Source organism: Diplotaxodon limnothrissa, linkage group LG22 (genome assembly GCF_057381915.1).
Source record: "Diplotaxodon limnothrissa isolate DT_005_m linkage group LG22, D_limnothrissa_male_GT1.1, whole genome shotgun sequence".
In the NCBI taxonomy this organism is placed as follows: domain Eukaryota; kingdom Metazoa; phylum Chordata; class Actinopteri; order Cichliformes; family Cichlidae; genus Diplotaxodon; species Diplotaxodon limnothrissa.
This window is the reverse complement of record NC_140616.1, coordinates 8,355,139-8,377,292: the sequence shown is the minus strand read 5'-3', so window position 1 is coordinate 8,377,292 and position 22,154 is coordinate 8,355,139. Positions and strand designations below refer to the sequence as shown.

The following is a 22,154-nucleotide window of genomic DNA, read 5'->3' as shown; positions in this document are numbered from 1 at the left end:
TAAGGTGTATTAATGAGGGGAAAAAAACATTATAAGCAAACCTGTAATATAGATCCGCTGGCTGCCTTCTTACTATTAAGGAACCACCTCAGTTATTAACTGATGTTTCCAAAGCAACACGCCATCAAACACTGAAATGTCTGCGTCATCTTCTGTCCACAGGTGGGACTGACTCTGTGTCAGGTACGACTTTCTCCTACACTCTGGCAGCTGATGTTGGTCTCCTGACCAGAAACATCAAGATCATCGGTCAGGATTATCCAACTATGATGCAAGACTCGTTTGGAGCCAGGCTGCTCGTCGGCACCTACTCCTGGGAGGGAATCAACTATAAAGGTAAAAAAAAGACATCGCCCTGAAGACGTGGATGCTGTGGTGGAGAAGGGGTTGAAACAGCAGTCAGTGATGGAGTGTAGTAGTGACACTGACAGAGGGAGGGAGGGGAAATGTTTCAGTATAAATAGACTGAATGGATATCAGTCGTGAGGATGACTCTCAGACTTTCTGTCATCATAATTTGCAATTTTGTTCTGAAGGCAAAGCTCAGATCAGGAACGTGGAGTTCTACCACTCTGGCCAGGAAGGCTGGACTGACTACAGCGACCCACGCTACTCTGTGGCCTTCCTCAATCTGGGAGAGGTGCAGCCCACACGCACGCACACACAGCATCTTTCCCAGCAACTGCCTGATCATAGAGGAGGATTAACAACTGCAAATATGATTTTTTATATCTTGTAGCAGAAGTTTATTTAAACAAAACTGCTGCTTTTGTTGTTTAATGAGAAGAAAGTGTCTGTTAAATCTGTTGGGGTTTTTTTTTCTGTGGTGAAAGGTGACAGAAAAAGAGTCATACATTCAGGGCTGCGCTTTCCACGACGGCTTCTCTCCGGCAGTCGGCGTTTTTGGAACAGACGGCCTTAATGTTGATGATAACATCATCCACCACACTGTCGGAGAAGGTAAACACTGTGCTGTCCGTGGCTCTGTTTTTGTATCTCATGAAGGCAAAATGGTTATAAATTTGATTTCAATTTCTCTTCTTCTGTGTTTCTTTTTGTGTTTTCAGGCATCAGAATTTGGGGAAATAAGGTGAAACTGAGGAGGAACTTGGTGATGATGACACTGTGGCCTGGATCGTACCAAGGCAGAGAGGAGCCTTTCAACTTTGACTGGAATGCTGCCATTGAGGTTTGTTTTCTAGGAATATCCAAGGAATAGGAATATATATCAACCACTTAAACGTAAGTAATGTTTGTTTATAATAATCATCTGGTCTCTTCTTTTTTTTTTTAAACATATTTCAGGTTAGCGAGGGGACAAACATCGTGCTGCAGCACAACATTGTGGCGGGTTATGAGAGAGTGGCGTATCGCATTGATGGCGAACCATGCCCAGGTGACATAGATGACTTTAATCAACAGTGACAGGCTTTATGTCCGGTGCTGGTGCAAATTTCTTCCTCTTTCAGAACAGTAAATTACAGAACTTCTTCTTGTGCAGGTTATATAAATGATAATGAGGCTTGGATTCATAACGAGGCTCACGGCGGTCTGTTCGGGGTCTATCTGAACAATGACGGTTTGCCTGGTTGCGCCCACATCCAGGGTTTCTTTGTCTGGAGGAGCTTTGACTACGGCATCTACTTCCAGGTATTAAAAACCAAGTCTCTGCTTCCTACACTTGAATAATCAGCCAGGTTCACCCAAAACAGGGCAAATAACCTGAGGGTAACAAAAGGAAAGAAAAAATCTGGGCATTTAATGAGAAGAAAAACAGGAAAAACAGGCTATGTTGGATCATGCACGTACATTTGGTCATATTTTACTGCATCAAATAGCTTTTTGCCATAATTTTCACAACGTTCCAGTTGCCTTTCCAGAAAGCAGCTTTAGCATTAGAAGTATAAGCTGACAAAAGCCTGTTTGAGGAATTTGTTCAAGCAATATGTAACAAACTTAATATGTGTTTGCTTTAAAAGGGTCCATGCTTTGTCTGAAAATAAAGATATAGTAGATACAATGATACCCTTTCCTCTTCCTCTCCCTGTCACAGACCATCATGAATGTCATGGTTTCCAACGTGACCCTGGTGGACAACGGCATGGGAATCATGCCTATGATCTATGGTCCCCCTTCTCTCTCCCATGAATTTGCCAATAAAACAGTGCTAATTCAGGTGAGATGCTTTATTTTGATTAAGTGATTGTTGTTCTTCTGTGGGAGCTTTGTCTTTGCCAAAGGATTTAACTCAAATCCCTGTTCCCCCAGAATTCATTAATTGTTGGCAGCAGCCCGAGCTTCAACTGCTCAGACACTTTGCCAAACATCGACTTTAATTTGGCCACCACTTCAGGCCATCGGGCTCCCAGACCTATCCAAGGTAGAGTTAAACTGAAACTCTTAGATACAGATTTTGTCAATTTAAGAATAAAAAAGTAAAACCTGAACCACGTATACATGCAAATGCTAATAAACCTCTTTAACTGATGTTTCTGTTTTCATTGTGTACAGGTGGCAGATCTGGAATCTGCTGGCCAAATTTCCAGTCTGCCCACAACAGTGCACCAGCTAAGGCTCATCATGTAAACATGAACTACAACTCTATTAAAGGGCTGATGACAGTCAAAGGTTGGTTCAGCCTCTGCGATTTGGAATCAAACTGACTTTTTGAAATGATGCTTGGGAGCTTTTTCCCAGTAAACATGCTTCTAACTCCTGATTGCACTGGCTTTCTTTGTAGACACAACATTTGTCAACTTCAGAAATGTCTGCTCTTCTGAGGCAAACGTCATGTTCATCACAAACCCACTGAATGAAGACCTGCAGCACCCTGTGCAGATTTCAGGCATTCAGATGATCAACAGCACAGACGAGGCCAAAGTGTTTATCCACAGACCTGATTTGGGGTAGGTCACTCCATGCTAACAGATGTCCGGTGCTAAGGCTTTGATTAGAAATCTGTTTATAACAGAAACCTAAATAAATAAAAGGCAATAACTTGTAAAAATGTGTTTTTCACATGGTGAAGACATGACATGTTTTGTAAGTCAGCTGGCAAAAATGAACCTTTTATTCAACAAAGTAATCTTCACAAACTGACACCGCTTGTATGGTTTTGAAAGTGTAGAAGTGAAGTGCTAATGTTAAACAAAACTACAATCACATGACTGGGACATCACCACCAATAACCTCCACTCTTTGACATAATGATGCAGATTTTACGCAACAAAATGCATGAAAAGCTTTGACCTTTGAAGCTGGGTATTTGTTGATGTATTTTATGGAAAATGTGATCAAGTAAAATCTAATGTTTTTGTGCCCCAGTAAAGTAAACCCTGCTGACTGTGTGGACATGGACTGTGACGCGAAGAAGAAGAGCTTGTTGAATGACTTGGATGGGTCGTTCCTAGGGGCAGTGGGCGCCGTGGTGCCGCAATCCGAGTATGAGTGGGGAGGAGATCCCAGGAGGGGGCTGGGCGACTATCGCATCCCCAAAGTTATGCTGACAGCCCTCAATGGCAGCCGAATCCCGGTGAACCAGATTGCTCCAAACAAAGGTAACTAGAGCTTGGTGGAAGAGATACAATAGTGTGTCTGGTAAATGTTTATTATTTCCGTTGATTTACAATCATCAGGCTCTATTTCTTTAAGTTCAAGCTACTGAACTCAGTTTAAAATGATATCTTATCAGTTAATGAATACATTTTTCCAGCCAGATACCTTAGTGTCTGATATTTCCTGTCTTATTTCTTACATTGGTTTATTGCTTAATGGGTAAATTTAGTGTTCTGTGGTGGTCATGAGTTTTACTGGAAAGTGTTATATATCTAGTTAAAAATCTGTGCGTAGGTGTGATCAGGAGAACATGCACCTACATGAGTTCCTGGCAGAGCTACAAGTGCTTCGGCCTGAACTACAGGATGTTGGTGATTGAAAGTCTCGACGCTGACACGGAGACCAGACGTCTGTCCCCCGTCGCTGTGGTTGGAGACGGCTACGTGGATCTGATCAACGGTAGGATAAGGAAACGTTTTCCATCGTATGCTTAAGATCTTGGGTGTTGACGGTCTGTTTAAAAACAGCAGAATGAGTTTAAAACTCTGTTTTGTGTGTTTGTGTCCAGGTCCTCAGGATCACGGTTGGTGTTCTGGCTACACCTGCCAGAGGAGACTTTCCCTCTTCCACAGTATCGTAGCCACTGGTCACTCCTTTGACGTCTACTTCACGAGCGTCAGCCCGCAAAAGCTTCGCCTCATGATGCTCAACTCTAATCCATCTGAGGTCAGGCCACATTTTCAAAAATGCTGTTCTGAATGTATTAATTGTTTTTAAGGAGTAAAACTTTTAAAAGGCACTCCTGAGATAAATCATTAAAAAAAATGCCCACAAATACAAACCAGATGTCTAAGTCTTCAGATCAATCTACATTCAGTAACTAAGTGTCTTTTTGTTGTTACATTTGTGCAGAGCATCGTGGTGTCAGTGTTTTATTCCAACCCTCAGCGTCTGGATGTGTATGTAAATAATCAACTGATCGCTCCCACTAATGCTGAGTGGAATGCTGATAACACTAACTACATCTTGAAGAAACCGATCCTTGCAGGTACTAATGGTTTACACAAAGATATCATGTGCCGACTAGCATCACGGCTGATCAAAAGGACTCAAATGCTGGACTCACAAAGCAACCTTTACTAAGCAGAAGGTAAAAGTCCAACAAATTCCAAAACATAAATTAACAGTGGAATCTAAAGGTATCAACAAAGGCAAACACAAAATGCAAGACACAGGAGAAAAATGATTACCAAAATAAAACAGAAAATTGTGTGACAGCGAAACACAGGACACAGATGTGGAGACTTCACAACATACAAGGAACACGGGGGAGGGAGGATGGAAGTAAATATAAGGTGCACACAAGCTAAAACTAGACTTGAAAAAGTAGCAATAACTAAAACTGAGAATATATTTGTTAAAAAAGCGACCAGGAAATACCTGCTTCATAAAAGAATAAAGAAAATAACTATAAAGACAGGAACCAAAATAAAAGTGAAAATGAAAACAATGAAACCCATCTGAGAACCCAAATATTAATGCAACAAACAACAACAACAACAAAAAAACAAACTATGATCCCAAACCCTGATCAAGGTTTGACTTGGTAACTAAAGTAACTAAATAGCTTGATTCTCTACAACAAAGAAGTAACGTGAGTATTCTAACATGTTTTCCCCAACAATGTCCAGCGGAGAGAAAAGTACATCAGGTTCATCAACCGACTCTAAGACGTCTTTCAGAATCTAGTGGACGCCAGCCATTTTTATAAAAGATGGCGGGCTAATGTCACGTAGCCCTTTGTTTGTTCTGTTAAATGTGTTTTTCCACCCTTTTATGCTTTAGATGAATACATATTTTTTTACCTTTTGTCTTAGTTTAAAGTATCTGCATTCTTAATTTCTCGTCTTGTGCAAATAATCACCACAAATATTAATCAAATCAACAGGAAATGTTACAAGGATCTGTGTTTGTCATGTATGAATTATATCTGAAGATGATGATCTAAGATTTTCTGTGTTTAATCACTCCAGGTCAGTACGTCCCCGAGCTAAATGCCACTGTGGGAACCAACTACTTTGACCAGGACTATAAGATGCTGAAGGTCGTGCTGAGAGGCTCTCAACCAGTGGAGATCCGTACTGCCCCGGTTCTCATCATCGCCTTTGGGTTCCCCGCAATGACCGACGAGGAGTTCTATGGCAACAGCCTGGTCCAGAACCTCGCCGTGTTCCTCAAAGTTCCTCCCAACATGATCCGCATCTCCAAGATCATCAGGGAGAACGGAGGCGCGCGTCGCAGGAAGAGATCCACGGGCCTGACGGTGGAGGTGGAGATCAAAAAGCCTCCTGTCCAGCAAACCACAAACAGCACCAACGGTTAGGAAGAAGGAAAAGTGCCACTTTATTGCTCATTAGGGTCTAATCTGTTCAGTTAATCATCATGTTTGCTGCCTGTGTCTTCTCAGATGACGAGGACTTTACACTGCTGAAGAACATCGCTGATGAACTGGGTCAGGCAGCAGTGACTGGAAACCTCAGTCAGTCCATCGGTTTTAACGTCTCCTCCATTGGCATGGTCCCACCTCCTCCTCCATCCTCTGACCCCAGCTGGAATGAGGTGAAGCAGAATAACATCTGCTCTGTAGACACTATAACAGCTGTTTTGATATTAAGATGATAAAAATACATTACGTGTGTGATGAAATGTCTCATATTTACATGGTGATTTCCTCCTTTTAACCTCAGGTGGCGACAGAGGAAGTAACGAGAGAGGAACCTACCGTGAATTACGTGTCCGGCGTGGACCGCCTGCTGCTGATCGAGGAGCCGATAGCCGGGGAGTTTGTGGGTCCTCTTTACCAGCAGCCCAGTCTGATGGCTGTGGATGCAGAGGTGAGGCAGCTCGAGATGTTTTACTGCACAGCCAGTGTTAAAGCTGATGTTTTGGGAAGGATGTGAGGTTGGTTTATCTAATTTTGCACTAGCTACCCCTGCACCCCAGGTGGCACATTTCCAGCAGACTTTGAATAAGTTGAATACGTATAACAGGAATGACCCTCTTAGCCATTGGGTCTCGAGCTGTTTGTGTCCACAATGGAATATAATCAAGGATTAAGTCTGTTTTCTATATTCGTCCATTGTGTGTGTGTGTGTCCATTCACACTGACCTTTGTTAATGTCTGCAGGGAAACTGCGTCTCCGTGGGAGTGACGACTCTCATGGTTACAGCCAGCCTGAAGGACTCTGATGGAAACAGCGTTGGTGGGCTTGAAGGAAACACAACCATCCTGTTCAGAACCTGCTGGGCCAACTTCAGCGACCTGTCCATTGTTAACAGCGGTGCGTTCACACATCCTCACCTGAACCTAAATAACGTTTGAAAACTGGCAGATTGAGAACAGCTGGTGCAGTTCATGCATGATAAAAAAATTTGCAAAACCAATATGTGCATAAAATAAATATCAAGCATTATTTATGAAAGCAGAAACTGATCCTATTAGGCGTATAAGTATCTGTTCTTCATCTGCAGGTGAGAACCTGACAATGGTCTTCACTTTGAAGGACTGGGGCACCACATCCAGAGCCTTCTCCATTAAGAACACTCCCACCACCCAGATCCCGACGACCAGCAGCAACATTACAGAGCCGACACCTACCACGACCACTGGTCAGGTCACCGACGACAGCATCTTCGGCTCTGGCACCACTGCTTCTGCTGGCGCTCTGTGCCTGGCTAGCGTTATCTACACCGTGGCCTGCTGCTCCGATGCTGTCCCCATAGGTTAGAAGAGCTCAGCCCACTTTATGAAGGATAATGTAAAGTCACGTTAACATGAAGGACGAAAACTAACCTCTTGTTTAAAGTTTATTGTGAGTGGTATATTTTTCCATTGCTTATAGCCTTCAGATCAATATCCATTAGAACAAAAATCTTCTCAGGTAAAAGGGATTTATGAAGAATACAACAACAAATAATCATTTTTACTATTTCATGAGGTAAAAGTAAAGCTTTTCTTGAATGATTTTGTGCATTAGATGTTAATTTCTGTTAGTTTTTGGGTTCTTTCATTGTATTTTGTGTAAGATTTAATATGGGTGTGAGGTCCAAATAGATTACCTCTACTTTTAAAAAGTGCAGCAGTGAAATTGAAACTGCAAACAGCTGAAGGAAAACAAGAAATTTTGCAACAGTTTTCTGCATGTTAATGATTGTTTGAAACTACACTTTCTTTTCAATAAATTGTGTTTTTTATCTTTAAGTGAATCTTTACTGTGTCACTGTCTCTTGACTTGTTTTTTTCTCATGTTTTTGGGGCTTTAAAAAACAAAGCTCGTTGGTCTGCCCTGGCAGCAAAGTGGATAGAGGCTTTTCACTGTTAAAAGAATAAAATACCAAAACATAATATTAAAAGCCCAGACCGCAGCGCTGTAGGCAACATACTGAAACGGAGCTTATATCTACTCAAAGAGAATGTGATTGGAGGGGAAAGAAAGGTATATGGAGTCCAAATTTTCATGAACATTGGCTTTTGCCACGACTCTTTACGTGGAGCGTTACAAGCAGCACCTTTGGGAAATCAACAGATCCAAAAACAAATACAAAATCAAATCACTTGGAAATTGTTTTGGATTATTGATTATTCATTATTTTAACTGCTTCAGTAAACATGAAACCATAGTGAAGCCCAAGATTTAGCAGTGAGGTAATGGAGCTGAGATTTGGGCCATGGATACAATGTAAACAAATTATAAGGACAAAAGCGTTGGGCCACGCCTCTTGATCTTCGAATTCAGGTGTTTTCAGCCCCACGGGTGTCTACAAATGTTTTTACTGAGGATGTAACTTTAAATATTCCCACCATTAAGAACATTTTAGAAGGGGCTGTAATAAATAATTTTAATGTCCCAAAATTAATTAAAAAAATGAAATAAAGAAATAATGAACAGCATCGTGACGCCTTTTTTTCATACCATGCAGAAAAGTGTAGTATAGTTACGCAGTTATGTCTTTCTTTCTAGAGTCTATTCTAGTCATGAATCTCAAATATGAGGATATCTGAATAATGTGTGGATTATAATAATTATTTCTATCTGCTGAGCACAGACTCTGTCCACGGTGCTGAAGGACGTTGCCTCTGTGCGCCTTTCGTCTTTCGTATCAAAGCAGTATCTCTTTGCTTCACTAGAGGGCATTACACTCCACAATAAACACTAAATAAATAATGCACCGAGGCAACGTTACAGGACTCGTTCTGCAGAGAAACTTCCAAAACTCAGGCTTAAAACTGAAAATCAAATCAATTCTGATTCCATTTAAGCAGGTTTGGTGAGAGCGAGAAAAGTCAGCGCAGTTTCATGCACCATAGTCTTTTGAGCGCACATCTGTCTTTCCGTGAGGAGGGTGGGGGGTGTCAGAGGAACAATTATCTTTACAGCCTAATTTGCCCTCTCCTTTAAGCCTTTAGAACAATGTAGGCGTGTCCTCGTCTCCTGTGTTTTTTAAACTGCGCGCCGCCTGTCCCTCTGAGCTGTGCGCACTTTGCGGAGCAGCCACTTGCTGCACAGAGGAGCGGATGCAGAGTCCAGCTCTGGTCCACCCCGGCCACAGCTCAGGCTCCGACTCAGACTCAGGACGAGCGCAGAGGATGGATTTCTATCACTTCTCTTTTCTTTGCGGGGCTCTTGTGTTCGTGTGGGGCATGCCCTGTTTCCAGACTCTCGTTATTTTCCCTCCAGCTGCGCCGAAAAGCAGCAAAGCGGCGAAGATTTTTAATTCACAAGAAGCGTCTAAATATTTTAAGGAGTTTTACGCTCGACCCTCACAGGACAGATACAACAAAGCAGCACCTAAAGACTTAATTGAGCCGCATGACTACATGTTGTCTATTTACAAGACATTCTCCACGGCGGAGAAGCTGGGTCTCAATGCCAGCTTTTTCCGTTCTTCAAAAGCTGCAAACACTATTGCAAGTTTTGTGGACAGCGGACAAGGTATGTGGAGCTCTGCCGCGTGTGTGAGTGTGTGCTTGTACGTAGTATTGCTGGTTCACCTGTGACTCATACTCTGTCTCCCAGTTTAATTCAGTGCAGACTGCATTTGGGATATTTATCTGTCAGATTCCACATCTTTGTGGTATGTAGATCATCTCAGTGAGAAGGCATCTGACCCTGCTGTTTTAATGCTTTCCACAGATGACCTCCCACTCTCCCCTCTGAGGAGACAACAGTATCTGTTCGATGTCTCAACCCTCTCAGAAAAAGCGGAGGTGCTGGGAGCCGAGCTCAGGATTTACACAAAAGCGTCTGGGAATTTCAGGATATCGGAAACAGAGCCTGTCGACATCCAGCTCCTCTCCTGCCACGACCAGCAGCTGCTCGACTCCAAAACACTGGACCTGCAGGGTTCCCACAGGCCGAGGTGGGAGGTGCTGGACGTGTGGGAGATATTCAAGGAGCGACAACACCTGAGCCAGGGGAAGCACTTCTGCCTGGAGCTCAGGGCCGTGCTGGACAATCCTGAGAGGGAGCTGGATCTGCATCTTCTGGGACTGCACCGACATGGGAGGCCTCAGCAGAAGAAGGCCATCTTAGTGGTCTTCACCAGGTCAATGAAGAAGCAGACACTCTTCAGCGAGAGGAGGGAGGGGAGAGCCTTACTGGGCCTCGAGAAAAGCCCCAAAGAGAGGGGCCCTGGCACTAAAGCCAGCAGGAGACGCAGGACTGCTGCATCCAAAACCCGCCATGGGAAGCGACATGGCAGGAAGTCAAAATCCAGGTGCAGCAAGAAACCCCTGCATGTGAACTTCAGAGATCTGGGCTGGGACGACTGGATCATCGCCCCGCTGGACTATGAGGCGTACCACTGCGAGGGGGTGTGCGACTTCCCCCTGCGATCCCACCTGGAGCCCACCAACCACGCCATTATCCAGACTCTGATGAATTCAATGAACCCTAGCAACATGCCTCCAAGCTGCTGCGCCCCATCCAAACTCAGCCCCATCAGCATCCTCTACATCGACTCAGGAAACAATGTGGTGTACAAGCAGTACGAGGATATGGTGGTGGAGTCTTGTGGTTGCAGGTAGTACGCCCAGCAGGGGTCGTGGCTTACCTTGACCTCCTGGGAATTGAACTGCATCGCAGTCAACGTGGAGGAAAGCCTGTATCTGAAATAAAGAGAACTTTAGCAAGATGGAGACATCAACTATAGTTGAGAAGCATTTTTCTTTCAATTATGCATCCAACACAGTCATCTTGATACCTCAAACATCTCTTTCTGTCCATCTCCTCATCCTTTTTTTGTTTTTTTAAAGAAAATCAATCTAGTCACTTGAAACTCTGCAATTACCACAGATTTGTGGACAAATAAATATGCATCTCATCGCCAAATTAATAAAATACTAAATGCAAAAAGTTGAGCATGTTCTTGCAAAGATTTTGATGAAAAGGATGATTTCATATCTGTATGCTAAACCCTGCAGCTTGGTCGTGTCCTAAAGAAATAAAATTTATTCAAACAACCACACAAAGGTAGTCCAGATAAATAAATCCACCCTGCAATAAATGTGGATGTAAATGTATTCAGAAAAGGCATTACTATGTTATCTTTACAAAAACAGGTTCTGGTAATACAAGCTAAGTATACGCAAAGTGGACGTTATGTGGCTGTCTGTTCACAACCATTTAATAACCAAATTTGTTGTCATAGTTAGTCAAACACAGCAAAGAAGCAGAAGCCACCACCATCTGTAAATATCAGCGTATTTGCTGATGGTCTATTACCTGTCACAAGACTGATACAGGTGATGATTCAGACATGCAAACTTTCCACTTTATGATGAGCTCAGCTCCTTCTGGAAGTTAGAAGCGTGAGAATGGTTTCCATACACAAATCCAGGAATCTTCAACAAAGAATAAACCTTCAGTTAATATACTGAACCTTTCAAAAGATCAAAAGATTGGATTAAATTAAATGTGTAATTTGTATAACTTTTAGACTCTTTATATAAAACTTAAAGGATTTCGAAAGGAAACTATATTAGCAATGAATCACCCACAACAATAAAACCATCTGCCAAACTTGGACACAGCTCTAACCCATGAGGGCATGGAGACAGGATGTCTGGTACCAGAGACCTGGTTCTAAAACATTTTAAAGAAGTCAAAAAACAGCTTTTAAGCGATTATTAACAATGAAATAAATATCTACTTTGAGTTTATTAAGCAGAGGTGTATGTCATCAGTGTGGTAACTTCATTCTTAGTTTGTTTCATATCTATAACATCCACTTTGCTCAGACACAGTGGCAGTGGCTCTTTTGAGCTCTGTTCTTTAAATGTGAGGCTTCCACGGATGCTTGGATTAGAATGGGAGTGGGGAGTCTGGAGGTTAAGTCAATGATCTGAGCTCCTTATCATATTCTTAGGTAGTTGCTTCGGTGTAGATGGGCATATTGTGCCCACTGCCATCGAGGAGTCTACCTGTTATCTTACTTGTCTAATGAACATCCACATGAAGCCAGAATCTTAGGTTTCCCAGCAGATCGCTGCATTGTATATGGTTTATGTTATTCCCATCAGCTGTCAGTGGTTTTATTGTTTTGGCACAATTTTTCTCTGGTCATTTTCAAAAGAAGGCCTTGGAGTAAAAAAAAAAAAAAAACTATCCAGATCTCTTCATCTGTTAGCTCAGTGGTTTATATGATATGTAATAACTTTACATCCAGTTTCACTAGAACAATAAAACGTGTCCAGTTAGTTAATATAGAATTTTTGCTGACTGAACAAACTGACTGATTCCGCTCTTTCCAGCTGTTTCTTCTGTAAACCAAATCATTAACTTCAGGTAAACATGTTCCGCATAATGGAAGTTTTGATTTTTATCCCTGCCAGGATTAAAATAGCAGATTTTCAGCACCTGACATGGCCTATGACTCAGGGAACGTCTTCCGATCGACCAACGTTCACATCTTTTCATCAAAACCATCGTGGGGTTTCGCACCGCTTTATGTTTAAGATGATTATATAGATGCAATAACTTTGTCTGTAATGCACTGATGGTCAAAGGTGCCATGTGTAAATATTTGGTATGGAAATAATAATTTAAGTCATGTGAGTAAATTATTGCATTTACTTTGTCCGCTTTGTTCTGTTACAACTTCCAGACGGTGCGAGTTACACATCTGGAGGTTCAGGCTCAAATAAACACACATGGGTAATGTTTTTGTAAAGAAATGTGACAGATTGTGAAATATCAGATTTCTATCAGTGTTTTTAATGTATATATATAAACAGGAAATAATTATCCACTGAGACAAAAAAGAAAAAAAGATTATTTTTGGTGTTGTGTTTATCTTAGCGGCACATTTTAACTTTTCATACTTTATGCTCTGCAATATTTACAGGCATCCAAAAATAATATATTACAACAACTGATAGAGACAGTGTTGTGGCACACTGTGTTTTATTGGAACCTCTCATTTCTATAATAAAAGTGTGCTACTCTATGAAGCAGAAATTCCTGAATAATGTATTTTTGCAGCATTAAATAGTCTAACCAAATTAACATATAAAATGTATAAAGATGCACATTAAAACTTACAATGTTTTCTTGCTGATGTTTTGAATGTATTTATTTATTTTTTGACAGTTTTAGTGCTAGTACCATATAGTGATTACTCTTAACATGACTTTTTTTGTATTGTAAAAAATGCCAGCTCTTTATTGGCCCAGAGTCTGTAAACAGTAAATTAAACAACATTGTAACAGAAGGACACTGAGACACCTGGAAGATGCAAAAGTAGCATAACCAAATTGAGCCAAATATCAGCTGATCTACACCTGCAGGAGTGCTGTTGATTCTCTTACTGACCCCAAACTTTGCAATATCTTCAAAATGAAGCATTAACTACTCAAACGCTGGTAACATTTTAATTAAATCAATGTAGCAATTGTCTTAAAAAAAATAAAGAAGAAGAAGAAGAAGAAGAAGAAGAAGAAGAAGAAAGGAAATACATGAATGTTTTCAATATTAAATTAATATATATATTTTAAAGGAAAACAGAAAAGCTCAAATTACTGGACAAACTGGGCTAACTGCAGATTAGCTAAATTAAAACAGGGTTTGTCATGCTAAAAACACCTACTGCTAACTGTACAACAGGTGTAAAGGAAAGTGTGATCTGATTACACTTAAAGGAAAAACCTCAGCTTGAATTAAAGTAACTGTCATGTATGTCTATAAAATAATCTAGTAGCAGGTTAGCTTAGCATAAAGACTGAACAGCAGCCTAGCTTACCAATGTCTTAAAGTACAACTGCTGCTAAAATTAATCAGTTAGCAGCTGAATCCTTTGTTAAAGACAGTTAAGGGAAGGCAAGAAGTGATTACGTCTGGTAACAATAGAGGTAGCTGTATTTAAAAAAAAAGTAATATGGCCTACACTATATGACATTTTGTAATAACATAATTTTTTTAATGGCTGTTTTTGTTTTCATTAAACAAACAATATATAATGTCTTAATAAACTATATTTTAAGATGCTCTAGCTTGGCTGTGGCCACTATTTCCAGTATTTACAGTCCATTGTTTGCAGCTATGGTGTTTTGCTAATAAAAATAAATTAGCATCATTGTGGCTTCATCTAGTGGACAAAATAAAAAGACTAAAAATGTTTGTGTTTTGCCAGAGAAATCCAAAACTGCTTTTCATCAGTAATCCTGTTTAATAGTTTGATCACGTTTTCCAGTAAGCTTTAGTGCTATCAGGTTTTATAAAGTGCTCTCACAGCAACCTTTTAACCTTTTTTTACATCTAAATTTTATTTGATAAAGCTTGAGTACACTTCTCCAGGTTGAAAAGTTTCCACATAGTCAGCAAATAACTCTGTTTTACCTAATTTATAAGCAAAAATATGAAACCCCTTTGCTAGTTTCCCAACTTCAATTTAAAGAAAATAGTTTAGACATCTTCTTCTCTGTTATAAAAAGATAAATATTTAACTCTTCCATGATGGGTTGTCCAGTTTATACATTAATTACTTCAAATAGAGTGAGAAGCAGCTAATTATATAATTAGATATGTCAGATTTTTTATTCTATACACAAGAGAAGGCTCCAAGGTTGACACAATACAGAGTACACACGGGTCTTTAGGGGGACATTTGTTGCATATTCAGCTTCAGTTCCAGCACAGAGAGCTGAGCTGTACCTGCTGCTGGACAGTTTGCAGGGTGAAAGCAAGGTCAGCAGACATGTGGAACTAGTGCCATCTTCCATGGGTGGGCTGTGTTTCTCTGTGCTGGAGGTCGGATGGGGAGGGAGAATGGATGGGATCAATATGTGACAAACAAATTGGTGTGCGGATGCAATAACTGACCCCGCTTCAGTCTAGAGCCACATTGAGTCCTTTACTTCACAGACAATAGTGGTGGAGGATCTCAACATCAGATTAAGCCTGCTTTTGCCCTAACTGGGTTCAAAGGTCAAGTGGCCCATTGTCTCCAGGGACTGCGGATATTAAACAATGTACTCGTCCCCTTAGAAAAGAGCTGCAATTAAGAGGGAAGAGAGGAGGGTGAGGGGGAAGGAATGCGTGCGATGCTCACTGAGGGCCTCGCTGTCAGTCTCCAAACAACAAGGTGAGATATAAAAAAAAGGGGGGAGGCGGGTTTGAAGCGGCTGCTCGGAGCAGCCTCGAAGGACAAAAGAGTGGAATGCAGCGTCTCTAAAGAGGAGGCGTTTCTGCTCTGTGTCTCGCTGTGGCAGATTTGCTGTGAGATGGAGAAAAATATTTGCTGGAGACACAAAGACGGGTGTAAATCGAGTGCAGGATTCAGCTGCTGTTATCAGAGGAGGGGGAAATAAGTGGGAACTCATGTTTTTTTCCTGACTTTTCTGTGATGTTAAATGTTTCACACATGCCCAGAGTGCAGTCAAGAGGAACAGAGAGTTAAAAAGGGATAAGGACAGAGATCTGGAAACAGATATTTACAGAAGTACGGGAAAAAAAACATCAAAGAAATGTCAGACAAGCACGGCAAAAACAGAGAAAATACTTTCCCCTTAAATATTATCCAGCACGTGCCTCCCTTGTTTGCTTTTAGAAGTGAAAAGTCCTCTCACCTTGACCTCTGTGTTTACTCTGGTAAACGCAGCTTGTTAGAGGCTTTATGGGGGAAATCCTTTCTGTGGAGTCGGATGGCAGCAAAGCCCCGACACAAGAGGGAAGTCACTTCTGTTGGTCAAGTAAACTCTGGGAATTGCTCTTCCTCAGACCTCACAGGGCATGAATTTAATGCTTTTTCAGGTCTAGATACCCTTCAGTATCTAATCAACAGCATTTCAAAGACTGCATTTCAACTTAAGCAACATCTTTGAAATATTTTTATCGAAATCCTGTTTAAAATACAATTGAAAAAAAGTGGAAAATTGCTGAAATAAACATGCATGTATTGTGTTTTTATATATTCTGTCCTAGCTGGTTAAGGTGGAAGCTTACATATTATTTAACTGGTTATGTAAGGTTGCCTTTAAGATTAGATGCCTTTAATTTTAGACACTGGTCTCAGTATCTTGAACAGTCTGCTGCACAGTATACGGGATTCTGCCTCAGTGGACGGCGAGGGCGTGTAACATCCTAAAGTCTTAAACTGATTTTTATATTTCTTTTCAGTGTCTGACTGTTTTGATTCATAAGCTTTGCAAGTGTTTGTCACATTATAAATTAACCAAATTCCACTTTAGACGTATGCATGTTGAGTTGAGTTTCAGAGCTGACATTTCATTCAGTCATGAAATACTTGAGTCAAAGCTCCATTGATATTCAGCTGATACAATAACTACTTTTGAACACTTTGCTTGGAAGCATGCATATTAAAGTTCATTACTCTCACATTAATTTAACAGTAGTGGAATTAATATTACCTACTGGGGCTTTAGTGAGCGAGTGCACAAATACTGAAACACTGAAATTTAATTAGTGTGGTCCTTTGGCCAGTTGCACACCTGGAGAAAATGGATTAAACAGGTGGGAGCAGCTCAATTATGCAGACAGGTGTGCATTGTAAAATGTGTCTTCTTAAAAGCAAGAAAACCTCTCAGGTTTGCACTAAAAATTGTGATAAGCATACAGAATACACTTTAAAATAATTCAGACAAGTAACATAAATTCCTGTTTCAGTTGTTCTAACAGGAAGTTAAATAACAGGACATTCAGTAAATGTTCTGTTATTTGAGTGAATGGGTTAAATGCAGAGAGTACTTTCCCTACAAGGGATTAATAAAGTATACAAAAAAAAATTACTGATGTCGGAAAAAAACAACTCCTTTTCCACATTTGAAAAAGTTACAAATAGAAAACAATCAGGTGTAACCTGCATCAGCTGGAAGGAGTCTCCACTTTATCAGTTTGTGCACTGAGCGTGATCTTTGGGACAATGACGTCCATCAACACCAGGTTAAAAGATGAAGTCATTTTAGTTTGCTCACTAACAATATGAAAGTATTTCAGTGTGACGACATGTTTCATTTACAGTGTGCAGACAGATTTACGCTGTGCAAGCTGCTCCTCACATGTAGCATCAATCAATCAATTACTGCACTAAACATTTTGTTCTCCAGATTTGAGATAATTTATTTAAAAAGTTGTAACTTATTTCTTCTGCACATTATGCAGTAATGACGATACTGATAGTTAAGTTAGTAAGTTAATTTACCACGTTGTTACATGACTCTTTAATTGAATAAGTGTTGAATCTGCTCCTGACTGTGCTTCCCTTTAAATTTAAAAGGCACAGGTCAAACACCGGGGAAAATATCTGACGATACCAGAAACAGCTGTCAAAACATTAATTACAGCACAGGTTTTTTTTCAAAAACTGTTTAATTGTATTATTTTTTCTTTGTTGCTCTTGTCTTATTGTCATATTTTGATCTCAAATTCAAATGCCTCAAAATTATTTCAATTTCACAGGTCTCAGGAGGATTAACTTTTGTCATATGCATTTAGCTTCTCTTTTAGGGCTTAGGACTTGGCAATATTTGAGTTTTGGGACTCCCCATTGTAATAATTTGGCACTTACAGCATGTAAATGTGTTTGTATTCATCCATTAATACCTGCAGTCACTGCTCTATAGGCTCAAACAAAATAACTTTGGTTTAGTGACTTCCACTGTTCCCCATCTGAAAGCTCAAAGCCCTCTCTGTCTCTCATTTTTCCTCGCTGTAACCCCTCTCTCGATTTCTTCTCTCTCACCACATGTACTTTGGATACACATGCTATATTTCCGCGCTTTGAACAGGAACCTCCAGTTGCATTCCCATACTCGATCTTTCTGTTCCTATACAGTCTGTGGCCTCGGGTGAAGGTTTCATGAGAGGGCAGCGGGCACGGAGCCACATATTTTAACATTTTAAAGACCCGCGTTATCCACAACACCTCATTCTGGTTACGTTTTATAGACGTTGGAAGAGTCCCGATACCATCCTTCATCTCTGTGATGCACCTGAGGGGAAGAGGATGTGAGCCAGAAGGGGTGTGTCTATGAAGGAAAGACAAACAGCAGGAGCAACAGAAACAGAAAAGGAACAAGAAAAGGAAAATAAATGAGAAGATGTGTGTCAGAGAGCAGGAAGGGAAAGAAGAATGGGATGACAACTGAGGGAAAGTGAACAGAGATAACGTGACAAACAAGTAAGGAAATATGAAACTGAAAGAAAAAATGGGAGAGTGTGAGTTTTGAAAGGAAAACAGACAGCTCTGTGTCAGAGAAGTCATAAAGAAAGGAAGCAGTTTAAAGTATGAAACAGTCTTTCTAGTGTTACTTCAGCAGTAGTAAGTGAGGCCACAGTGCTGCTTTGAGCTAAATGTCCAGGGGAACATGAATGTCTGCACTGAATTTCACGGCAATCCATCCAATAATTGTTGAGATACCTCATTTCGGGCCAAATACGCGGACCGGCTGGTAGACTGGTGTTAGGATCTCTGCAATGGTTGAATTGAAGCCGCAAGGGCCAAGATACCCAGAATGTAATCCCTAGTACAGAGAGCTGAAGTGAAACCAGAACTTCCGTCCTCTGTTCCAAATATAAGAAAGCCTCATTCAAAATGGGAGAAACTTATTCCAGGATAAAAAATACCCCTGACCACAGGGCACGAGCGGTCACTGAAGGGTTTGATGAGGATGAAAATGATGTGAATCATCAATCATCTTTATTCGCTAGATTAAATCCTAACCAACCACCTGTGGGAGATTTTGGATTGATGGGTTAGAGAGGAGCTTCAATCATCAAATGAGAAAGAAGGGAATGTCTTTTAAACGCCTTCCAAAGACACCTAACCCTGGTTTTCTTCATCGCTTGCCTGCCTTGTGAGAATTGTGCAAATATGAATTAGTTAAAAAAAACTTCTTGCACTGGTAAAAAAACAAACAAAACTGTGCTGACTGACACCTAACGAGGAGGCCCTTCCTCTTGTGCTGGTGCTAGGAGATATATCAGCATATATCTATGTCCTCCAAATTGGTGGCTGGGCATGGGGCAACCACAGACTCTGTACTAGATTTGAGCCAAATAGTTGACTACTTCTGATGAAAGCCTCCAGCAGATGGTCAGGTGTGACATGGGGAGATGCTAACTACTGGTGCCTTTGTCCCTCTGGAAAGGAAAGAGGACTAACTGATCTAAAATGCAGTTTTCTGTTACATTTTGGTGCACAGTCACTTTTCTTTAAAAATGCAAAACAGTGTTTTTGTATTACTGGAAAACTACACGTTTCTGTTAGCAATGTCATGCCACGACTACCAATTTCATTTCATGAAGCTGGTGACGTGCAAAGGAAGACCATGTCACTTTCTGAACATTGCAGCACAGGCGTTTGGCATGATTTCTGAGTGTTTCAATATGGAAAGCAATTCAAAATAACATGCTTAACTTGTTCAAAAAGACCAAGGGAGAAAAGAGTTACAGAGGCAGTGAGCCTAGAATTCACATCACTTGTTTCACCAGTAATGTATTTTCTAGCATATGCTATAGTGAAAAATAGAAACCATAAGTGAAATAAAATTCTGACTTGGTTGAAAATCAATAAAACTAGTTTTGTGTGTTCTCAGTCAGACCGTTTCAAACGCTGTGCCCGCAGCATGTAATGCTGGATTTCTGTTGTAAGTTAGCACCAGAGATAACGTGGATGACATCGAGATGCTGCGTGAACTCTTAATAAATGAGCTGACCTTTGGGAGGTAAATCAGCCTCTTTAACGAGGTTAAAATGGGGGCAAAAAGTAAGACCTTGTAATCTACATCAGTAAATCAAAGGGTGAAGTCTTTCCTTAAGGTTAAGGTTAACGTGAGTCAGTGTATTGTTCTCCAAAAAGATGTAAACACAGCTATATGCGTGTGTGTGTGAGAGCTCCCTGTCCCTGTTGCAGAGCCTCATCAGCCAGGCCTTTTGGCAGAGTTACTTTTTAGCGGGTGTTCCCTTCTTCTCCTCTCCGCAGCCTTTTACTGTCACACAGGGATCTAAATGATGAGGACACGCAGAACACGCAGATGTTTGCAATATCTCTCTAATATGAACTCTCTCATACGGACGCACCTGGCTCTGATTTGTCTACGATAGAGCATGTAGTGTGTGCACTTGACATCAGTTTTTATGTGTGCAGAAAGATACTTTAAGGAAAGGGAAAAAAAGAGGTGGAGGGCAGGAGGGGGTCGTAAGTAAAAACAGAGGAGCTGTCGCTCACATGCCCGACACAGGATGATAATCACGGCCCTGGCTGCTTTTGTACATGAGCAGCTTTGGTTTTGGGTGACAGCGCTGGCAGTGTTGTTTTACAGTCAGTCTGCAGTTGGAAATAAAAACCAGACGAGGCGGACTCCGCGGCCAAAATCAGTCCCCCCGGTAATTAAAAGTGCCTGCTGAGAGCTCTTTACTACACACAGCCAGATCACTGATCATCACTGCACGATCACATCAAAAGGAAATGACACAGGACACAAGGCGAGCCATTAGTGAGTCGATTTCCCCCAAAAGATCACAGACAGTCATTGGGTGGTTGATTACCTACAGATTGTCTGTTCTTTCTCCTCCTTTCCACTGGAACGCACATATTTTTATTTTTTTAAATGCCTTCTGTTGTAAAACATCACAGGGGTCAGCTGTTTAATGCCCCAATGATGTGATTTGATGCATCATCAGTTTTGCCCATATTTCAGTTAAACTGGATTTACTTGCACTAAATTCTTAGAATATGAAAATGCATGTACATCATCTTTAGTTTAAGCACGTTAAACTTTATGATGGTTTATGTATGTATGGCTCTCCTTCCACTGCATACTCCGCTGTGTGGTTACATCAAGCAGCAACGAAGCCTCATCGACCACAAAATGCAGTCCCCCGAACAGCCGCTTGAGCCTGACTCCAAAAGCGAGGCTATCAAAGACTCTAATATTTAAAACTGCAACATTAGAGCAGAAATAACCATGTTTATATCCTGGTTTCTAAAAAAACGTTCCAGCTTCTATGGCTAGGTTCTCCTTTCATATCAACTTTAGAGCTGGGGACTTCGATTATGGGCAAAATCTCAAGTTTTTTGCCCATAAATATAGTACTTGACAACCTCCCCTGTACCCTTAATTATCGGTTTTGACACATCAATATATAACTAAAGGGGGAGCTATAAGGAACTAATTGCTCATAGGTCCTCTATTAGAATAGGGTTTTGCTAGCTAGCTAGCTAGCTGGTAGATTTTGAGGCTATTTAAGCTACAACATGTAGAGGCTCTAAAATCAAATAATGCAGAATTCTTCTGCACTGCAGATAAAAATTAAAGGAACCTAAACAGAAAACAGGATCAAAGCACATGCAACACAAGTGCATGATAGAAATCTGCAACTGTTAGCTTGCTAGCTTTCCTTTTCTCTACATAGCCAAGATGGCACCTGCTGAGTTTTGCAATTTGAAAAACATTGCATTTCTTCTCTTTTGATTATATATATATATATATACATATATAAACTGCAAACAAAAAAGTACAAATGTGAAAAATAAAAGCAGACTGAACCCTTTAAAATCATACAAAGGAATTTCATTACCTTCATGTACAAGTCCAACATTTGACATTTGGACAAAGTTATGTAAACTTAACTACAGTATAGCCTGTTCTTCTATATGAAAGTCAGATATTCAGTGATCCCCCTGCCTGAACACCTTGTTAAATGAGTTGCAGGTGCAATCAACAGGAGTTTGAAACACTTTCAAACCCACAATCTCCCTCCTTACTGTAATTTATTCCCCTTAAAGAACTGTGGGGGTGGGTGGGGGGTTGAGTCTTTAGGTCAATAAAAATCAGAAAAGCAGTTATTGACTTTGAAGCCCTTTGCCGTTTGAGGGAAACCCAAAACCGGGCCGATTGTGGCGAGCCAGTGCGGTTGAGGCCGTAGAGGAAATGCAGTGTGACACTAACAGGCTAAAGGAGGAAGTGTTGATGGACTGAATTAAACAAGCAGGCGAAAGGGGGCCGAGGGGGTGGCGGGTGGGTTTTTGTGGGGGCATGACACTAATGTTTTCCATTGACAAGACGGAAAAGCCCCGCTGCC

General features: G+C 40.9%; 2 protein-coding genes across 2 annotated transcripts in view; both read left to right on the top strand.

Moving 5' to 3' along the window:
- Nucleotides 1–7,343, top strand: part of pkhd1l1.1 (PKHD1 like 1, tandem duplicate 1) — a 43,251-nt gene extending 35,908 nt beyond the window's left edge. The window contains exons 58-76 of the mRNA XM_085345873.1: nucleotides 163–336; nucleotides 537–640; nucleotides 834–960; nucleotides 1,068–1,189; nucleotides 1,306–1,396; nucleotides 1,502–1,650; nucleotides 2,054–2,176; nucleotides 2,269–2,380; nucleotides 2,512–2,628; nucleotides 2,741–2,906; nucleotides 3,325–3,557; nucleotides 3,850–4,014; nucleotides 4,124–4,281; nucleotides 4,468–4,603; nucleotides 5,589–5,933; nucleotides 6,023–6,174; nucleotides 6,303–6,449; nucleotides 6,743–6,896; nucleotides 7,087–7,343. Of these exons, the coding sequence (XP_085201999.1) occupies nucleotides 163–336; nucleotides 537–640; nucleotides 834–960; nucleotides 1,068–1,189; nucleotides 1,306–1,396; nucleotides 1,502–1,650; nucleotides 2,054–2,176; nucleotides 2,269–2,380; nucleotides 2,512–2,628; nucleotides 2,741–2,906; nucleotides 3,325–3,557; nucleotides 3,850–4,014; nucleotides 4,124–4,281; nucleotides 4,468–4,603; nucleotides 5,589–5,933; nucleotides 6,023–6,174; nucleotides 6,303–6,449; nucleotides 6,743–6,896; nucleotides 7,087–7,343 (3,032 nt within the window). The remainder of the gene's footprint in view (nucleotides 1–162; nucleotides 337–536; nucleotides 641–833; nucleotides 961–1,067; nucleotides 1,190–1,305; nucleotides 1,397–1,501; nucleotides 1,651–2,053; nucleotides 2,177–2,268; nucleotides 2,381–2,511; nucleotides 2,629–2,740; nucleotides 2,907–3,324; nucleotides 3,558–3,849; nucleotides 4,015–4,123; nucleotides 4,282–4,467; nucleotides 4,604–5,588; nucleotides 5,934–6,022; nucleotides 6,175–6,302; nucleotides 6,450–6,742; nucleotides 6,897–7,086) is intronic.
- A 1,787-nt stretch (nucleotides 7,344–9,130) lies between these two features.
- Nucleotides 9,131–10,642, top strand: gdf6b (growth differentiation factor 6b). Its single transcript, XM_085346422.1, has 2 exons — nucleotides 9,131–9,548; nucleotides 9,750–10,642. Exons 1-2 carry the CDS (start codon nucleotides 9,131–9,133, stop codon nucleotides 10,640–10,642), a joined length of 1,311 nt encoding a protein of 436 aa, XP_085202548.1.
- The last annotated feature ends 11,512 nt before the right edge of the window (nucleotides 10,643–22,154 follow it).